Raw genomic sequence first — 18,789 nt, 5'->3', positions numbered from 1 at the left:
AGATTTCATTTGATCCTGCTGCTAGTCAACTTCTCTGTGGCACATTTATCAGCAAACTGAAGCCTGAAGTTCATCCAGCCTTCAACAGCCTAACTTCCTCCACACCACTGAATTAGTCTTACCTTATCCACTATATTGTCTGCTTTATTATGACCTGTGGAAGCTTGTTCAGTCACATTTGTATTGCGGTCAGTATTACACATTTAGCAGCTAAGTGCTGGATGTGTGCATGTGCTGTGCTTCACGATGCACTGATGTAGCTTGTTGGATTTTGCTCTTTTTTTTCCCCCCCAGCTTGAATGCAATGAACTGACTGCAACGCTCTGTGATCGACCCGTCATACTTCCATTGTGCATATGGAAATATCGTAAATGTGTTTAGTAGCATATGAGTGTTATTGAAAATTTCTGTTCTATCGTAATATATATTGATTTTGAATTATGGCCCAGCCTTACTGACAAATGTAATGAGTGGACAAACCTAAACTCATTTCTATCAGTAAGACTGCAGTATTTCATTGAGCATGCAAGGTCTGGCTTTCCCTGTACAGTAGGGGTGTCAAATTCAATCACACAATCATACATTAGGTTGTAGTCCAAACAGGAAAAAATTATTGAACAGACTAAAGATAACCATGTTTTGGGGGGGGGGGAATTGAAACAGACAGAATACTATATTTTTCCCCCAAAATAAATACCCTGATAAATATTTTGTTCTCCATTAAAAATGTCTAGTGTTTTCAAATGAAAACTTGAAAACATAAATAAAAATTTTAATTTTGAAGTTCTGAAATTACAGCCACATTAGTTCCACAAACAAGACACATTTTGCAGAGAATTTAAAGCATCCTGATTGGTGTGTTGTCATTCATTCATTATCATTCATTCATCTTCAACCGTTATCGGGTCGTGGGGAGTCACACTGGCCGAGGGCGGAGTCAAAAGGGCTAACACACAAAGACCAACAACCATTCACACTCACACCTACGGACAATTTAGTCACCAACTAACCCAAACATGATGTCTTTGGATGGTGGGAGGAAACCAGAGTACCTGGAGGAAACCCACACAGGCATGGGGAGAACATACAAACTCCGGACAGCAAGGCCCCAGGCCGGGAACTGAGCCCACAACAGTCTTATTGTGGGGCAACAGTGCTCACCACTATGCCCCCCTGGTGATCTGGTGTGTCGTCAGGGAAGCTGAAATTAGGGTTCTTGCAGGTAACATATTGTCTGGCATGGCAGCTGTTGCGCTGTATTATAGAATATGTATTGTTACAGGTGCCTCATATAGCCATGGTACTCAAAATTTGTCAATTGAAACGATCTTGCAGGCCGGATATGATTGTATCCCGGGCTGGATATGGTTGAGGTCCTTGAGTTTGGCGCATGTTGTACAGAATCATCTCTATACGCTGACTGCACAGCAACTGAAATAAATGGGCCTCTAACTTTGTCAAAGAAAGATCATTTCACAAATAAATATTTTCTGTCACAGCACTGCCATTATTAGAAAACTGTGATTTTAGCACTGCAGAGCAGCAAATTACTTGGAAGTGACTGTTGGATAATAGGAAGCCTTGATAGGCGACATGTCAGTGACCTTTTGCGCGGCAAAAATAATGCAAATAAAGACGGCTTTATTTTCAAGTCAGCTTTAATATAGGAGTGAAGCAAACTGATAAAGAGCTGTAAATGGCTGACACCACTGAGATTGCTAATGGACTACAGTGTTCTCTGGGCACATGCTGGATTTTCACCATGTCTGCTGAGGATGAAGATTTAACCATATAAATCAAAATTATACAATACATACAAACAGCATAGAATTTTCATTTATGGATAGAATTTTCTCAGAAACAATGAGGCTACAAATGAATTAAATAATTTTGTAAGCTTCATTTGTATGTATATCAAAACACCATGCTAACTATTGCATCTTAAAAAAAAAAAAAAAAAAAGAGACTGAGACATTTTTTTGCTCTGTGATGTCCTCTTAAGTATTAATAATCCCTTAAACTCTAACAATTATAATAACTAAATTCCTACTCGAGCATGACCATCGGATGCGAACCAAATTTTCTTAATATTTTAGCATATTTTTATGAGGATACCCTAAATTAGCTTTTTACAGAATCGTGACCTAAATGGATATAGACAACGGAAGTGAATAAACTAAAGCAGTAATAGCACCTCCGCTAGAGCTGTACACTACCTGGGTGAAAATATACCCCAAGTGAAGCAGTTACAAAGCAATCATGGCACCATGGGTTTGTGTGGTGACTGATTCAGAAGCTGTGAAATTGGCCCTTCCAATGTCTGCAGCAAAGTCTTTATTTTTTCATTTATTACAAGAAACACATTTACTGCAAGTAGTGATATTTCATTTGTTTTATATATGCAAATATTATAATCCTAATTTTTCCTCAAGATGATTACTGGTAATCAGTGTTTGTGTTTTCCTTATTGCTCTCATAAGCATTTATTACTGTACAATAATAATAACTTTTAAATAAATTATGTTTATTAGTTAGTTTAAATTGTATATATGTTTTCTAAAGCATTGGTAATCGCATAACATTTATAAGTTATGTGGTGTTGTTAAGTTCAGCATGAAAGCTTCCCAAACAAGCGATATTGAATTAATCGGAAAGGAGGACATCGGTATTCCAAACGAGAACAGGACGCCAAGTGTCACCTTTTTTTTTTTTTTTTTTTTTTTTTTTTTCTAAAAAGGTTCTCAGTTGAGGTCAGGCTCCCAAGATCAATGTAGCCTGTTTAAAAGAGAAAGACAAAGAGAGACAAGGTGCTATAAGAGATAATTAGACAATCTATTTACATATGATTATTTAAATGGCCTAGGATGGAAGCATATTTGTGTGGGTTTTGTCAGTTTGCACAAGTGTTTGAGGGATTGCTTTACAGAAATTATGGTTGTGTGTGGGAGAGGTTAAGATCGTATGGGTGGTTGGGTGGTTGAGTGGTTGAAGAGTGCAGATGATTAAAGGAGTGCATTTGTGGAGGAAGAGACCACAGTTACAGCTGACAGCTTCAGCTTGACAATCTGACACATTAAACAGTCATGGTCATTCAGACCTATGCTTCTAATCCGTCAGTCTTTACTACACTGGCCCTCATTTTACCTCCAAAGTGGAGCCAGCTAACACATCCCTGTAGTGTTAACTATTAAGTCCTTTGCATGGAAGGTGGGTGTATTTCTTCAAACAACAATGGCTTAAATGGTTTAGCTGTGCAGATAACTTGATTGGTTTTCAAATTACAATGAGGGAAAAGTAGCTGAGGAGGCTTGTGGACACCATCAAAGAGATGGAAGACTGGAGGAGGTGAGGGATAAAGGGGGAAAAAAGGCAGTTGGTGTACTCAAAATGAACATTTGAAGTAGGCTTAAAAAAGTATTACACCTCATACCTCATATATATATATATATATATAGTCAAAATGTTTAAGATATGTTTTCATGCATAGCTCAATATTTAAATTACTTGATTAACATATCCAAATGCATTTTGGGAGAAGCCAAAATATATTCATGTGTGCAGTGTATAAGTTACCTTCAAAGTTGCGTGGAGTTCAGATGAGTTTACTGAGGGAAGGAGACAGAATTAGTAGCTAAAAGAATTTCAAAAGCTTTAAACATAGTTTGTTTTCATTCAGTTAAAGCATCTGAGCAGAGCTGCTGGATTTCCATCTCATGCTGTCCAGTAGTTAGCAATTCTCTCCAGTGGGTAATACTGTAGCTGTTGACATCAAGAGGACTTTTTTCTCTGTCTCCCACACCCACTTTCTTCATGCTTTTGCTGTGACACCATTAGTTCTATAATGACTGCTCATGTGGCTGCAGAAAATTTGTGCCATTATGAGGGATCTCATCAAATGCATAATCATTAAAAAGACTCTTCATTGTTGAAAGGGAAGCACTGATCACATAATACATAGAGTGAGCAGATGGCAAATTTTTTGCTTCTTACAATATTCAGCTTGCTATTTTCATATATATTTTGCATATAAATTTGCCCATAATACAACCTCAATTTGTCTAAGAATGGCTTATGTTTTGAAGCTAATTGCGTCCTCTTGTGTAGTACTTTAGCTTTAAGTGATTGGTAACATGCATATTTCCTGAACCCATAATGGTGTTTCTGAATGCTCAACTTGTTTGCCAGTGCCTTACCACTTACCTTTTTTTCTTTTTTGGTATGCTTTGTTCAGCTTCCTCTTGGTTTCTGTTTCTTCTTTTTTTCCTTCTGTAGTTTTTCAAGCATCACCACCTCAATTTATTCCCAATTTGTGTTTTTATGTCCTCATAACACCATAGTAATGGGCTTGCTCGTTAAAAACATATTTGCTCATATGACTTTATTTTTCTGCTGTGATTTTTCATCCCTACATGTAGATTTGTGTATCAAGAGAAGGGGAAGTGGTGAAGGGATGGGTGCAGACATGTTTGCAACAGCACAGGGACAAAAAATGGGAAAACTGGCAAATGACTTTAGAGATGAATGATTTAGGCCACCATCGATCCATCAAATGAGAAAATGTTAGGGTGGGCTTAACAACTGCTCAAATTGGACTGGGGCTGTCACATAGTAGAATGAAATGGAGATGATAATGCTTCATACCTGATGTGACAGAGGAGTCAGAAAATACACACACACACACACACACACACACACATTTAGAGACCATTGGTAGGTCTTCAAGAGGCCTTTAGGGGGCACTACTCCACTGAGAATAGACGTGTTGGGAAAATTCTTCCCCACGGGCCAGTACACAATGATTAACAGAGGCTTCCTCATAATTATGAATCTTTTGATGTTGCATATTTAATTTTTAGTACAGATTTGTGAATTTGTATTTAAATGTGTATTTATGCAGGCTACAGAGAGACAGTTACAGTGCATGTGATTTTCCTTGGAAGGTTGGATTGATTTGTAACTTGATGCTGGAGCAATTGCAGTGGTTTTGAGTTGAAACTGATTTTGGTGAAGCAGGACTAGAGGAGGGGAGAGAAACGCCTAATGAAGTCTGTTAATTTGGCGCTATCAGAATGAAAGTCTCAGACTAATTATGGCCCTGGGTCATCTAGTCTGGATCACAGGGAGATGTGGCCCCTGCGTGGTTCACTTTGATTAGCTCAACTACTACAGACTTCCTCACTTTATTACTATGCCCCCCCCCCCCCCCCCCCCTCTCTCTCTCTCTCGATGGCGCTTGCATATGTAAAAGTCTGCATAGCGAGGGGGGAGCGGGTCTAGTCCATGTGCAAACAGACCAGTCAAGCTGTCACATCAACATTAGTCAGGATGCCAGAACGGGTAACGTGAGGTGCAGGTGGGGACAATCAAAGTAGCTACTGGACATGCTGGAGGTCTCCTGTGCTCTCTGTCAGCCTGACTCGGATTCAGGACTTCAGGACTTAGCCAAATCAGAAAAGTACATTGACTCAACAGTCAAACTGCACGGCTGGTTTGACTGTTCATATCCCCTCTGTTGACGGTACAGCTGACAGATGTGTCAGAATGGTGGATTTTTTCACTTGCTGCAGACAGGCCCCCTTCTGTGCATCAGATGTCTCATATTGGATTTTGCTTCAGGCAGTGGGGGCTGTGTGTATTATACAGTGGGTACAGAAAGTATTCAGACCCCTTTAAATTTTTCACTCCTTGTTATATTGTAACAATTTGCTAAAATCATTTAAGTACTTTTTTTTTTTAAGTTGAATTGTAGACATTTTTGCAAATTTATTAAAGAACAAAACTAAATTATCACACGGCTATAAGTATTCAGACCCTTTGCTCAGCATTGAGTAGAAGCACCCTTTTGAGCTAATACAGCCACGAGTCTTTTTGGGGATGATGCAACATGTTTGGGGATCCCCTGCCTTTCCCTCTTGCAGATCTCCAGTTTTGTGTGCTTAGGGTCATTGTCTTGTTGGACAGTGAACCTTTGGCCCAGTCTGAGGTCCTGAGCACTCTGGAAAACGTTTTTGTCCAGGATATCGCTGTACTTGGCTGCATTCATCTTTCCTTCGATTGTAACCAGAGGTCCTGTCCCTGCAGCTGAAAAACACCAGACAGCACGACGCTGCCACCACCATGCCTCACTGTTGGGATTGTATTGGGCAGGTGATGAGCAGTGCCTGGTTTTCTCCACATACCACTTAAAACTAAGGCCAAAAAGTTCAATCTTGGTCTCATCAGACCAGAGAATCTTATTTCTCATCATCTGGGAGTCCTTCATGTGTTTTTTGGCCAACTCTGTGCGGGCTTTCATGTGTCTTGCACTGAGGAGAGGCTTCCATCGGGCCACAGTGCCATAAAGCCCCGACTGGTGGAGGGCTGCAATGATTGTTGACTTTCTAGAACTTTCTCCCATCTCCCCACTGCATCTCTGGAGCTCAGACATAGTGATCTTTGGGTTCTTCTTTACCAACTTCTCCCCTGATTGCTCAGTTTGGTCGGACAGCCAGCTCTAGGAAGAGTTCTGGTCGTCCCAAACGTCTTCCATTTAAGGATTATGGAGGCCACTGTGCTCTTAGATAGATGGATGGATAGATAGATATACTTTATTTATCCCAGGCTGGGAAATTGCAGAACCTTAAGTGCAGCAGAAATTCTTTTGTGACCTTGGCCAGATCTGTGCCTTGCCACAATTCTTTCTCTGAGCTCTTCAGGCAGTTCCTTGAATCTCGTGATTCTCATTTGCTCCGACATGCACTGTAAGCTGTAAGGTTGTGCCTTTCCTAATCAGGTCCTATCAATTTAATTAAACACAGCTAGAATCCAGTGAAGGTGTAAAACCATCTCAAGGATGATCAGAAGAAATGGACAGCACCTGAGTTCAATATACAAGTGTCACAGCAAAGGTTCTGAATACTGGCTGTGGTAAGGCTGTGATATTTCAGTTTTTGTTCTTTAATAAATTTACAAAAATGTCTACATTTCTGTGTGCTATGTGTACATTGAGAGAAAAAATCTACTTAAATGATTTTAGCAAATGGCTATAATGTAACACAGTGAAAAATTTAAGGTCAGAATACTTTCCGTACCAACTGTAGGTAGCCTGTGAAGTCATCAGCTCCACCGCTGCCAAACTACTGACTGAACACCCAGATGCATTCATGTTATATATTTTATTCCCTATGTGTAATGCTGCTGTTACACTGCAATTTCCCAGTCTGGGATAAATAAAGTATCTATCTAGCTATCTATCTGTGTTTGGTTTTTGCACATTGAAAGTCTGGAACTATCCCCACTACAGAAACTCTGCTAATAGCAGTGATTTAAACTTTGCCTGCTTGAATGCCTTGATTGGCTATTGAGAGCAACATGGTGATTTAATTACCCTTTGAGGACTATTGCTCTGTCAACTTTCCCCTTGCTGTGTGTTAGCATATCTGCCTTCTCATGGAGTGATGATCTCCCCATTGTAAAATGCCATAAGTAATGAAACCTCATTGAGAGAAAAGTCAGCTGGAGAGAGTGATACCTCATCATTGGAAATAAGATAGTTGGACAAATATTAGATAAAATGACACAACTAAAAAGCATGTACATACACTGTCTGTTGCCTGTCTCCCTCACACTGCTGTCAGTTTCCCATTTGATTTGATGATCTCTTAAATGTTAGTATTCACTATCAGGTTTTCTTCTAACCCTTTCAGTGGACATTTGTGTTTTGTGTTTTGGTTTGGTTTGTGTGTAAATAAGATGTTCCCTGTGATGAGAAACCCATCCTGGTGATGTGTTGGTGTGAGCAAGCAGGGCAGGGGAAAAGGGAGGCGTTTTTACCGTGTGTGTGTCTGTGTGAAGTGATGGGTAAGTTGGGGTGGGGTGTTACTTGCTCATCTCTGAGGCCTGCCTGTCATGTACAGCATCAGTCATGCTCTTTCACAGCAGTTTTATTTCATCCACCCCTTAGTGCTCTGACGGCACAATTCACTGCTGCTGTCTTGTGGGAAGTGAAACTATTTGGGAAGCGCATGCGCCCAGTGTTACACGTTGTCATATTTTTGTCAATTGCCTTGAAATTTTGACAGAGATTCTGATCAAATCAATTCAGTTGACCCTGCACAGTATTTAAGAACTTTACATGATAAACCAACAGCTCATGATTTTTTTTTCATCTCAGAAAACATTTTAAAACACATTGGCATATCTATTTACTTATTTTTGTGAAGAATGCAAATACATTTCCCCCAATTACACTATGCCTTAGGCAAAACAAAACTGAAACAGTCTTTACTCTGTTCTCTATTTTTCATAGTCATCTCTCCACCTATTTTGTCTGCCGTCATACCATGGAGTTGACACTTTTAACAGTTCTCCATTGAGAGGTCTTAAGTTGAAAGTGCTGAGATAGAAGATGGCCAGCCCTGAGTGTACTGTGACAGAGCAGAACAGGCCTTTGAGTTCACACTGTTTTTCCCCACTGCTGCTGTCTCTGGGATACGCTGCTGTAGTAGATGTCAGCAGCCTGGCATCAGTCACAAGCCTTTAAAAAAAGTTTCATAGTAGGACACGCAGATATATTGACACAAAATTTACACTTTCTACTCTCCCTGCCGTCACACTATTGAACTGATTTTAACAGATAAATAACCCCTTATTACACAGACACACCACTGATGCATATACAGTCAGATAAAGAGTCATCTCCAAATCAACCAATGGACTCAAAGAACACTAAAGTTAGCTCATCTGCCCCACACACACAGACACACACATCAAGGTTTGCTCCTCTTCCTCTGTCCCTCTAAAGATCTGAGGGAAATTATAAATTCTGTTCTGTAATTTATGTGATATTGTCTGTATTAAATCAAAACGCAGGTAAATTTGTAAATGATATTGTTCAAATAACCATCTGGTGAACATCCTTCACACAAATTAAGATACACTACAGACACGCACAATGTCAAAGACTGCTGTGTATCCACATGCATTCAACAATTTATTACATTGTTTTATAAATGAACCATTGACAAAATTATGTCTTTATTAGTGCCTTTTGGTGTTATGTTCCATATGTTCCATTTAATGTTTCATGGTTGTGGTGGAAGCTGAATGCGTGATTCTCTACACAAACTCTACATTAAAAGTTCCATTGAAAAGTGACTGATGCTTGAGTTGAGAAGAGAAGATGTGTAGGGGCCCCAGTCCATCAGGGGATTAAGCGTGTGATGCAGTTAATTGTTGCTTTTTGCGATTGGCTCTCCCTTTACCATTGCCTTTTGACATTGGTCAATTTGCTGCTGCTTTTTGAATTTTGAACTCTAAGCCAAGTCAAGACTGAGCAAAGTAGTACATGACTGTATTGTTGTCAAGATAATATAGATTCAATTCATCAGATTGCTTTTCTTGTAGTATCTCATCATTTAGCGCATAGTTGTATTTGTATGGCCACAGCATATTCTCTTCCCCTCCACTGCCAAAATCATTGAACCATTTATTGCTTAAACCTTTTCTTGTGCTCCATATTTCATCCTGCCGAATATTACACATTACATTTATCCTGTAAATAGTAGTGTAGTTAGTAAATACAATCATTTGTTGCCCTGTTGTGTTTGGTTGGAATAGAGAATGGATAGCAATTGAATCATTACTTTGAATATTACATTGATTAATTAAATTCACTTATTCATAAATTCTTGTCTCTTCTGAGATGAGAGCCCAATGTAATGTCACGTACCAGTGACCATGGTGTGTCACACCTCTCTCCACTTCTCTCTGTTAGTCCTACCTCTCCTTTCTGCATTGCCTGATCTCGGCTTGTGATGTTAACTGGTCTTATTCAATGGCTCCATTTGTTACTTTATCGCACTTTCTATTAAACTCTGTCGCTTTAAACAGGTACAATGTATCTCTTTTTCTCTCTTTCAAAGTGAGTGAGTCTTCTTTGCACTCTAATGTCGGTGAATTAGGAGCCATTAGAGCCTGAAATTTCTACCATAGTCACACTGTTCATACGCCTTGTCCCTCGCTGCTTTCTTACTTTTTTGTCACCTACGGTGAGATTTAGACTCCCCGCTGCTCTGCACTTAGAAGTGTATGCTTATCTTCCCCACTCCCCAGGTGATAGCAGTGTGTGATAAGTACAACAGTCACTGCTCCATCTGATTGATTAACCAGTGACCTCTGACCCCTTATGGGACACTTAAATAGGCTAATGTATAATGAGCAGGCTTCCCTGCAGAAGACCTGTTTTAAGGCTAGAGAAGGGGTGATGCTGGAAAGGGCCAATCAAATTAGCTGAATTAATTAATAAAACATGAGGTGTGTGTGTGTGTGTGTGTGTGTGTGTGCGTGTGCGTGCGTGTGTGTGTGCGATTTGTATTATTATGTGTTATGTTAGGAGTATGATTATATAAACAGAACCAATAGCTCTGAACTCTTAATATAAGAGGGCCGGCCTCTATATTGCATTCAAATGTCCAATAGTGTCAAATTCAAAACAACATGCCTGTAAGAATAAATAAAACAATAAACTCTATTTTACACAGGTCTGAAAGGTAAACACTGTTGTTTTGTGAATTGCATTTCGCACTGGTCTTTCATGCCCATTTCAGCCATTTAGTTTATTCAGCTGGCAATTTAAATGGTTTTCTATTTCATCTCATGAATTTTTTTCTGATAACAAGCACAATAAGTTGGAAAGTACATTTTTAACTGTTATAATCATGACAATACTGTAAGTAAAGTTACAGTAGAATCACCTCTTTCTTAATTGTGCAAAAACTTGAGTTTTTTTGTTTTTTTGTTTTTTTTCATGGGTTCACTGCATCAGACAATGTTAAAACATTAACGACAATGTAAAGTAATTATTGATTAGATCTGTAAAAAAAAAAAAAAGAAAAAAGTTAAATCTTTTTTTCTTTTTTTTAACCAACCAATATTTGGGAAGAGGAATTGAGGATTCGTGAAGGGTGGATCTGACATGCTCTGTAGTTTTTTTTTTTGTTCCCCCCCCCCCACACACTTAATTTTCAGACTTGCGGTACAGTTTATTTGAATGTTAGCCAATTCTATTACATGTGTTTTGTTTTAAATAGGACCATCATTAAAAAAAAACAAAAAAAAAAAACAACAAAAAACAAAAAATGCTCATCATGTTGCTGTACTTAAAACTTGGGATCAAGACCATATAATATTGAGGAAAATGTTTACTCAGTTAATCAGGTGAAAAGTAGTGCTATTTACCCATTAATCTCTAAACGGTCATAGTGTAGGTACAGTTCACTGTCCATATATATTATGTCCTTATTTTTCGTATTTATTGGTGTTTTTCTCTTTGTGTGGTAAATGTATTTATCTTTTATTTTCCTGCAATAGAGGAATTGACAATGGATCGTTTAAATAAGGATAAAACTCAATTTGACTATTATTACATTCTATGTGACATTGACTTTTCCAATTTTAAAAAATGATCAGTGTATTTTCACAATAATTGATATAGCCAGACTGTGAAAATGTACAGTAAACATCTGTTGTTTGGGATTGTGGTACAACACGTAATATTAAATGATTAATTTTCCTTCTTTTGTCATCTTCCATCTCTTGGTAAACATTTTCTATTCTCCTTGTCTGTATTTTGCATTTTCCGTCTCATGTTGAAAGACTGTGAGGAAAATATGCCAGCAGAGGAGCCACGTAAGTTCAAGGATAGCTCAAGTGTGTGGCAGTGTTTGTATGTCTGCATGGTGGTTTGTACTGCAGGTGTGCATGTTCTGTGGACCCTGCTAACAGTCTTTTCCGTGGGAACTCCCAGTGTAGCCCCTCTGGTTTTATCTAGAGTGGAATCCCTAAATGAAGACTAAGCCCGAGTGGAAAAGTAGAAATACCTCTAGAGTGGAGCCTCTCTCCTCTCCTCTGCTCTCCTGTCCTCTCCTCTCCTCATAATTACAGCACCAGACAATTAGCCAGCATACTCCTGGGATGCACATTTTGTCCTCTTAATCTGGTTTTAAATAATTAAAACCAACCATGAACTCCCTTTGTAAGTGTGGCTCAAGAGGGTTGTGCAGTGTGCACGCATTAGTGTACATGGAACTACTGTATTCCCACCTGCTGTGCTTAATTTGACCCAGAACTGTTGGATCTTAACAAATAAAACTAAAGCTGTGCTCTATTTTGTTTGTGGAACAACCAAGGTTCATCTATACTTTACTCTGGCAATTGTGTGCTCACAACACTAGCAGTAATCCCCTTCACCATTCGTTTTCAGAAACATGACATCAGTCATGGAGGACTATGTCATTGTTCATTTGGAAGAGAGACAAACACATAAAGAGAAACAGTTGTTTTACATGTTTATGGGTACATTTTAAACAGCTTTCATCTTTAAAATGAATATGTTATAACAACAAATGGATTAAATAAAATCCCCCTAGGCAATATCTTCATTCCAGTTTGCTCTCTTTCTTTCCCCAGGCTCTGAAAATGGACACCCCAATCTCATAATCTCAATACATCTGAATTTTTGCATATCATACATTCTGTGTGTCAGCAGTACGCTAAGTACCTACATTTACGTGTGGTGATAACAATTCAGTGATTCTGTCTTTATCAGCCAAAAAACAAGAGGAGGATCAGGAGGATAAGAAATCCATAAAGAAGAGAATTAAGGAGCTCAAAGTGCTGGATCCCAAGATCGCACAGAACCTGTGTAAGTATTTGTTTTCTTTCAGCCCTTCCCTTCCTGGGACAGGATTTATACTCATCTGTGCATTTTGATGCTGGAGTATATTGGAGCTGTCAGTAGTTGTTGCCTCACTTTTGCCTTTAACTCACTGGAGATACCTCCCCATACTGTATACTTTATTATGTATTGTATTGTACGTTATAAAGTGAAGAAAAGAACAAGCCAAAACCTTTTCTTGCTGCTATAAGAATTAAATTAAGACAACGCTTAACTGTGAACTTGGCCAACTCTTTTCTTTGTACATACTGAAAATTAATGATGTTTAGCCTCCACAAAGGAAAGAAGAAACAGGAGAAAAATAACTGTATATAGCATCACATTAAACTATGTTTCATCTCTTTTTTTCTTCCCCCACTTCCTTTTTTACTCACATATGTGTGTTTGTGCGTCAGAGAGCGTGAGTGATGCATGCTTGGTTTATACTGACTGTTTTAAAAGGACTCATCGTTAATGAGGGCCCAACTGATCGCTTAAGCACTCCCAGCACTCCTAATACCTCATTGGCTAATATCAAGGGGTGGCTCTGACCCTTGTTTCATGTATTAAAAGAAAATGAGACTAATCAGCTCAGTAACAGAAATAAATCATGCAGTGAAAATTACAGAACAGAAATTAGAAGAAATGGAGGGGAGAGTGCAGTTAGTGCATCATTCTAGGAAGCAAAGATTCTCAGCTTTGACTGATAATAAGTATATGGGGTTGATGCCAATATGATGATATGACACTGTATCCAGTTTCTATGAAAAATGTCCATTGAGGAAAAAATTGAACAAAGCTGAAATTCATGTAGAAAGGGAACTAATTAGTTAGTTAGACCCCCTGTGGAATGATGCAGTTATCTTTCTGATGTTAAACACTTCAAGGACCCAAGCTTTGTCTGATGTCACCTCAGTAATTGTTAGAAACAATGCATCTTATTGATCTGTTTGTTCTGTGTGATGTACTATAAGATCCTTCAGCTGAGACCAGGGGAAAAATGCAATCCTGTTTTTCCATTTTCCATTTTTAATTTGTTTTGGAGAATGATTCCTGGCTCTACTCTGTACCACTTCTAGCCGATGCCTTTCTTTAGACCAGACTTACCTCAGTACAAAACAGTTTATGAATTAAATATTACTCAAATAAACGCAGGTTTGAATTTCAGATTTTCCAAGTAGTCCTTAAATTTTGTATCATCTGGCTCTGAGCCTAGTCACATATCTTTTTGGCTGTTACAGCTTTTCTGATTGTTCCACTGGCTAAACTAATGACTAATCCTGACAAGGAATTTGCCATTTAGTCCCTTGTGGGGCCACTTGCTTGAGAATCTCCTTCTCGCTCATTGCCACTGTAATTTTTCACATCAACTTTTCTAAGACAGTTTCATGACTGGCTGACTCATATATTGATGTGTCTTTAATTTTATTTATTTTCGGTTGCTGCTTTGAATTCCTGTCTTGAGTATTTCACCTGATTTTAAAGCTCCCCTTACTGTCTGCTTTTTTTTTTTTTTTCTCTCTTGGCATACTGTACAACCAATTTCTACGTTATTCGCTATCAGTGGACATTTTCATATTTATTACAGCAATGGATGCATCTTTTGTTTGTTTGTAGCCATCTTTCTGGGATCCTTCCGTATGCCTTATCAGGAAATCCGTCGCATGATCGTGGAGGTGGATGAAGAGCAACTCAGTGAACCTATGATCCAGGTAAATCCATGAAATTGTAAAGATGTTTCGATGTGGTGTGTATGTTTGACTGTACCTAGTTCTAATATGTGAAAATACCTCAGCCAATGATGTGCAAATTGTACATTTCTCCTGCTGTCCTTGTTCTATTCGGTTGGTCAGGCCGATACCTCAGGTCTTTTCTGTTTCAATGGCTGTTGGTCTACCTTGATGATGTCATGTTGGGCATCTGTAAAGCCGACTGTACACAGGGTGTTGAATATTTTTTTGCTAGTCTGTATTTATCTTTGTCTTTTTATTTCCCACTCCTTTTTAATGATCTTTCTTTAGTGAAGAGTTGATAGCTCCACGTTTTACTGTACAAGCATTACTTGTAGCTTTTCACAGGCTTGCTTAAGCTAGCAGGAAGACAGAGATTTGGGGGATCTACCCAAATACTGGTTGAATGTTTTTGTTACCACTGCCTGATGTGGTCAGATCCCACTCCCATCACAATATGCTCTGTGCCTAGGTGTACTTTGCACTGCTGTAAGCTTTTCTTATCAGAACATCCTTAAACAGATCACTATACCTGTTGGCCTGGCAACCATTTATCAGTTTGTGACGTTACTCTTTCTCGATAATTGTACAAGAGAAGTTAAAGTACAATTTTAGTTAAAGTGTGCAAATATAGTCTTCAAAAATAATCAAGACCCCTTCATTTGTGTTGTAGGTTTGATTTTTTTTTTTTTAAATGAATACATTTTCCCACCATTCTTCCTCAAAGGGACAATATGTTTATACATTTATACATTTGTTAAGAATGTGAAACGCAACGCTATAATTTGCAAAATATTCAAGTATTCTGGGGGAAGTCACTCCAAGCTTTCCACACCTAGATTTGGATAGTCCATGTCATTCCTGACAGATCCTCTCAAACTTTGCCAGATTAACTGGGGCATGCCTGTGAACTGCCTTCTTTACATCTCTTAACAGATTTTCCATGGGTTTTAAGTTGGTTTGGTCACTGAAGGACAGCCCTAAACGTGTTCAGCATTTTCTTGTCTGTATAGTTTGGGTCATTATCATTCTCAAAAGTAAACAACAACCCTAGTGTCTCTCTTCCTTGAGCTTCAGAAGAACCCAAATACAATAGCTGGTTGTGGCCTTGATTATGCTTCACCAAAGGGATGATGAGAACCAGGTGATGAGCAAAGCCTGGTGTTGGTCAGGCTTAGTGTTAGGATTTCTGCTCAGAAGGCAAAAGTTTTTATTTGTTTATTTAATTAATATCAAACCTCGGAAAATCCTTCCTTGTGTTCTTTGTCTCCTCATAATGCATAAATACATTTCTTGGCTGACTCAAATGGAAAGCTAGCATCGAGATTTTGAGCCCAGGCAACAAATGGCCTAATAACCTGTGTTCAGCTTCACCCTGGGAATAGTTTCTAACAGCCATTCAGCAGACCACAGGCTACGCACAGGAGTATAAGGACAGAGAAGGTCAACTGTGAAGGATGTGGGCAAACAAGCAAGGAAAGTTTAAAATCAATTCTGAAGGACACAGGTCAAAGTGACGGAAACCTAAAATGGTGAAATATGTGAAAATGCCCACCTTTTTCACTATGTTGGCTGCAAATTTGTATTTATTTTTTTTCCCCAAGACTGTCTATTGATCTCAAGGGCAATACGGGAGTTACCGGTGTAAATGCCTGTAATGAAAAGCATGACTACATACACCTTAAGCATAGGATCTATTTTCTTTAAGCCAAACTTATAGTTGTCACTAAAAGGGTAAGAAGCTGATGGCTTAGAATTTGTGCACAAGATGGTGAGGAAGTTGAATACAGTGTTTAAGGACTTTTTTCATTGTGGTTGGGGGTGGAAAAACTGAGCTGCAACAAAAACAAAATGAATCAGCTCCAGTTGCTACAAAGAATAATTTAATCAATAATTGTTAATTACAACATGCAAATAATTAATAGTCATTTAGGCAAATTCCATTATAGTACATCAATAACAGCAAGTAATGGAAGTGGCAATATTTGTCCTGACTCCAGGCATCAGGAACAGATTTCCAACCCAATTTAAATGCATCAGACCAATAGATTTACCACACAGTAGCAGTATTTGTTGTAACAGCTGTTGCATTCAAATGCAAGTGCAATAAAATCAATGTGGCTTAAATATTTTAACATATATTCCATTCCATTGTTTGTCTACAAGAACACCCAATTACAAGTACACATCTCATCAGTTGTCTGCTTAAATACATACACACCCCTAAGATTACAACACAATAAAATGAATCTCCAAAACTTTCAAACTGAATGTCATCAGCAGAGCTGAAGCTCAGTAATTAGAACAGCAGTAGGTTGGATTTCCAAAAAAGCGTAGCACAAAGACTGGTACACCGAAGGTTCATTCTAAATTGAAATGAAAGAAACACATTTCTCTTCAAGCATGGAGTGTGGACAACTACAGTGTTGTTGACATGTAGAACAAGCCAACTCCCTCAAGGGTAAACTGTTGAAAGAAGATTATGATTATGTTAATTTTGGGCACATAAAATCATCATGCTTGTAGTGTTGTCATGTAATTTTTTTTTTTAACTCCCTCAATACTTGATACAATTGTTGATGAAGCGAAGATAAAAAAATGACAAAAGTTTAAAAGGCATAAAGCATTTTTATTTACATAAACAATGAAAAAATAACAATTTGAATTTCAACATGCGTGTGCTTGTTGACTTAAATGCTACCACTTTTTAGCACTGTTAGCAGACAGGCTTATTGGCAGCAAGGTGCTTTAAGTATTGAAACTTTTACAAATGAGTATTTATCCGATAACAGCTTTTTAGTATATGGGTATTAATACTTTTGACAACACTTCATGTTTTATAAAAGGTTTAGAAACTAAAACATGAAAATTATGAGGATATAACAGTAACAGAGTACAAATCGTATAATTAAGTGTGTCAGTCATCAAAATGTCATCACTACAAGGTTATTTTTGGCTGCACTGGTTGCTTTCTCTGCTCTCCTTTCTTCTATGCTTCTGTTCACTCCCTTTCTCTCTCTCTCTTCTTTATAGAACCTTGTAAAGCACCTGCCAGAGCAAGAACAGCTTAATGCCTTGGCAAAATATAAAAAGGAGTACGCAGATTTGTCAGAGCCTGAGCAATTTGGGGTTGTGGTGAGTACACAAAATCATACACCAACATTAACAAAAAATTGTTGCAAATAAAGTGTTTTTCATGATAAATGTAAAATGAATCCAGTGATTTAACACAACAAATTTATGTGTATGCAGTTTTAAAGCCTTTTTATTTCTGTCTTTATAATATAGTCATGTAAACTCGTACTATTTGCATCGTACCTTTCCCTTAGCGTCGCCTTCTTTTTCCACACACACACACAAATCGACCACTTTCATAAGAATATCTTTTTAAGCCTTAAGAGGAAAGACAGGACACCTTTGGACTGCCATGCTAATTTATGCACATTAAACAGCAGCACTGCTGCCTAATTATGTTTGCTTTGTTTTCTTAAATACTTTTTTTTTTTTTTTTTTTTTTTTTTCTGTATATTTTGTTGTATCTCTGTAAAGGACTTTGTGTCACACAAAGTTTTTTGTTGCATGAAAAGTGTTATTCAAATTGATTGATTGACTTGCGACTGTCACCAAGTACTTGCTCTTGGAGGGATATGCCGGGTCCCTTTGACACATCTATAAAGAGTTTAGTCTAGACCTGCTCTATGTATTAAGTGTCTTGATGTAACTTTGGTATGATTTGCTGCTATATAAATAAATTTGATTTGATTTAGTGTCACTGCCTAGCAGTCACCGATAAAACATGCCATAATCTTTTTTGCCCTATACTGTACACCCACCTGTTTATAATCTGCCATGAAAGAGTATTATCTGGAAATGAAAATGCAGGGCTTGAGCAGTTGATTATGTTTCATTGCTGTGCCTGCCTGGGTCCAAGGAGCTCTGTCACCTATCAGTAAAGGTCATATTCATAAGGAATTTTTAATCTACCATGGAGCCAAACACATGCATTTTATCTTTAACTTTTTCATATCCGTCACTCTTGCACTTGATTTGAACTCTACTTAGCACTTATATTATGTGATCAGGTCTATTAAAAAAAAAAAAAAAAAGCCCTGATCTGAGCAACACTGACATTGCTTTGGAGAAAATGGCAATGGAGTAATTTAAAGTTTCTTTTTGCAGCTACACAAGTGAGTTAAAAAGTTCTCCATCTTCCAGGAGAGTACTAATTTCCATGCATCCTCTAAATTTTACATTAAAGCAGACTCTAATGAGTTATACTCTAGTCATCTGGCTTTTATTTCTGTATACCAGTTATGCTTACTTACTTACTGCCTTCAAAATTCAGTTCATGCTGTTGCTCATCAC

The 18,789-nt window shown here is 38.1% G+C and overlaps 1 protein-coding gene across 5 annotated transcripts in view; it reads left to right on the top strand.

Annotated features, from left to right (window-relative positions):
- Positions 1–18,789, top strand: part of LOC115040701 (protein diaphanous homolog 3-like) — a 146,548-nt gene that overhangs the window by 47,194 nt on the left and 80,565 nt on the right. For all 5 annotated transcript variants that reach the window (XM_029497661.1, XM_029497659.1, XM_029497660.1 and 2 more), the window contains 3 exons: positions 12,587–12,682; positions 14,312–14,406; positions 17,458–17,559. In XM_029497661.1, coding sequence (XP_029353521.1) covers positions 12,587–12,682; positions 14,312–14,406; positions 17,458–17,559 — 293 coding nt within the window. The remainder of the gene's footprint in view (positions 1–12,586; positions 12,683–14,311; positions 14,407–17,457; positions 17,560–18,789) is intronic.

This window comes from Echeneis naucrates, chromosome 3 (assembly GCF_900963305.1).
Source record: "Echeneis naucrates chromosome 3, fEcheNa1.1, whole genome shotgun sequence".
Lineage (NCBI taxonomy): Eukaryota > Metazoa > Chordata > Actinopteri > Carangiformes > Echeneidae > Echeneis > Echeneis naucrates.
This window is presented reverse-complemented; position numbering and strand designations above follow the sequence as displayed.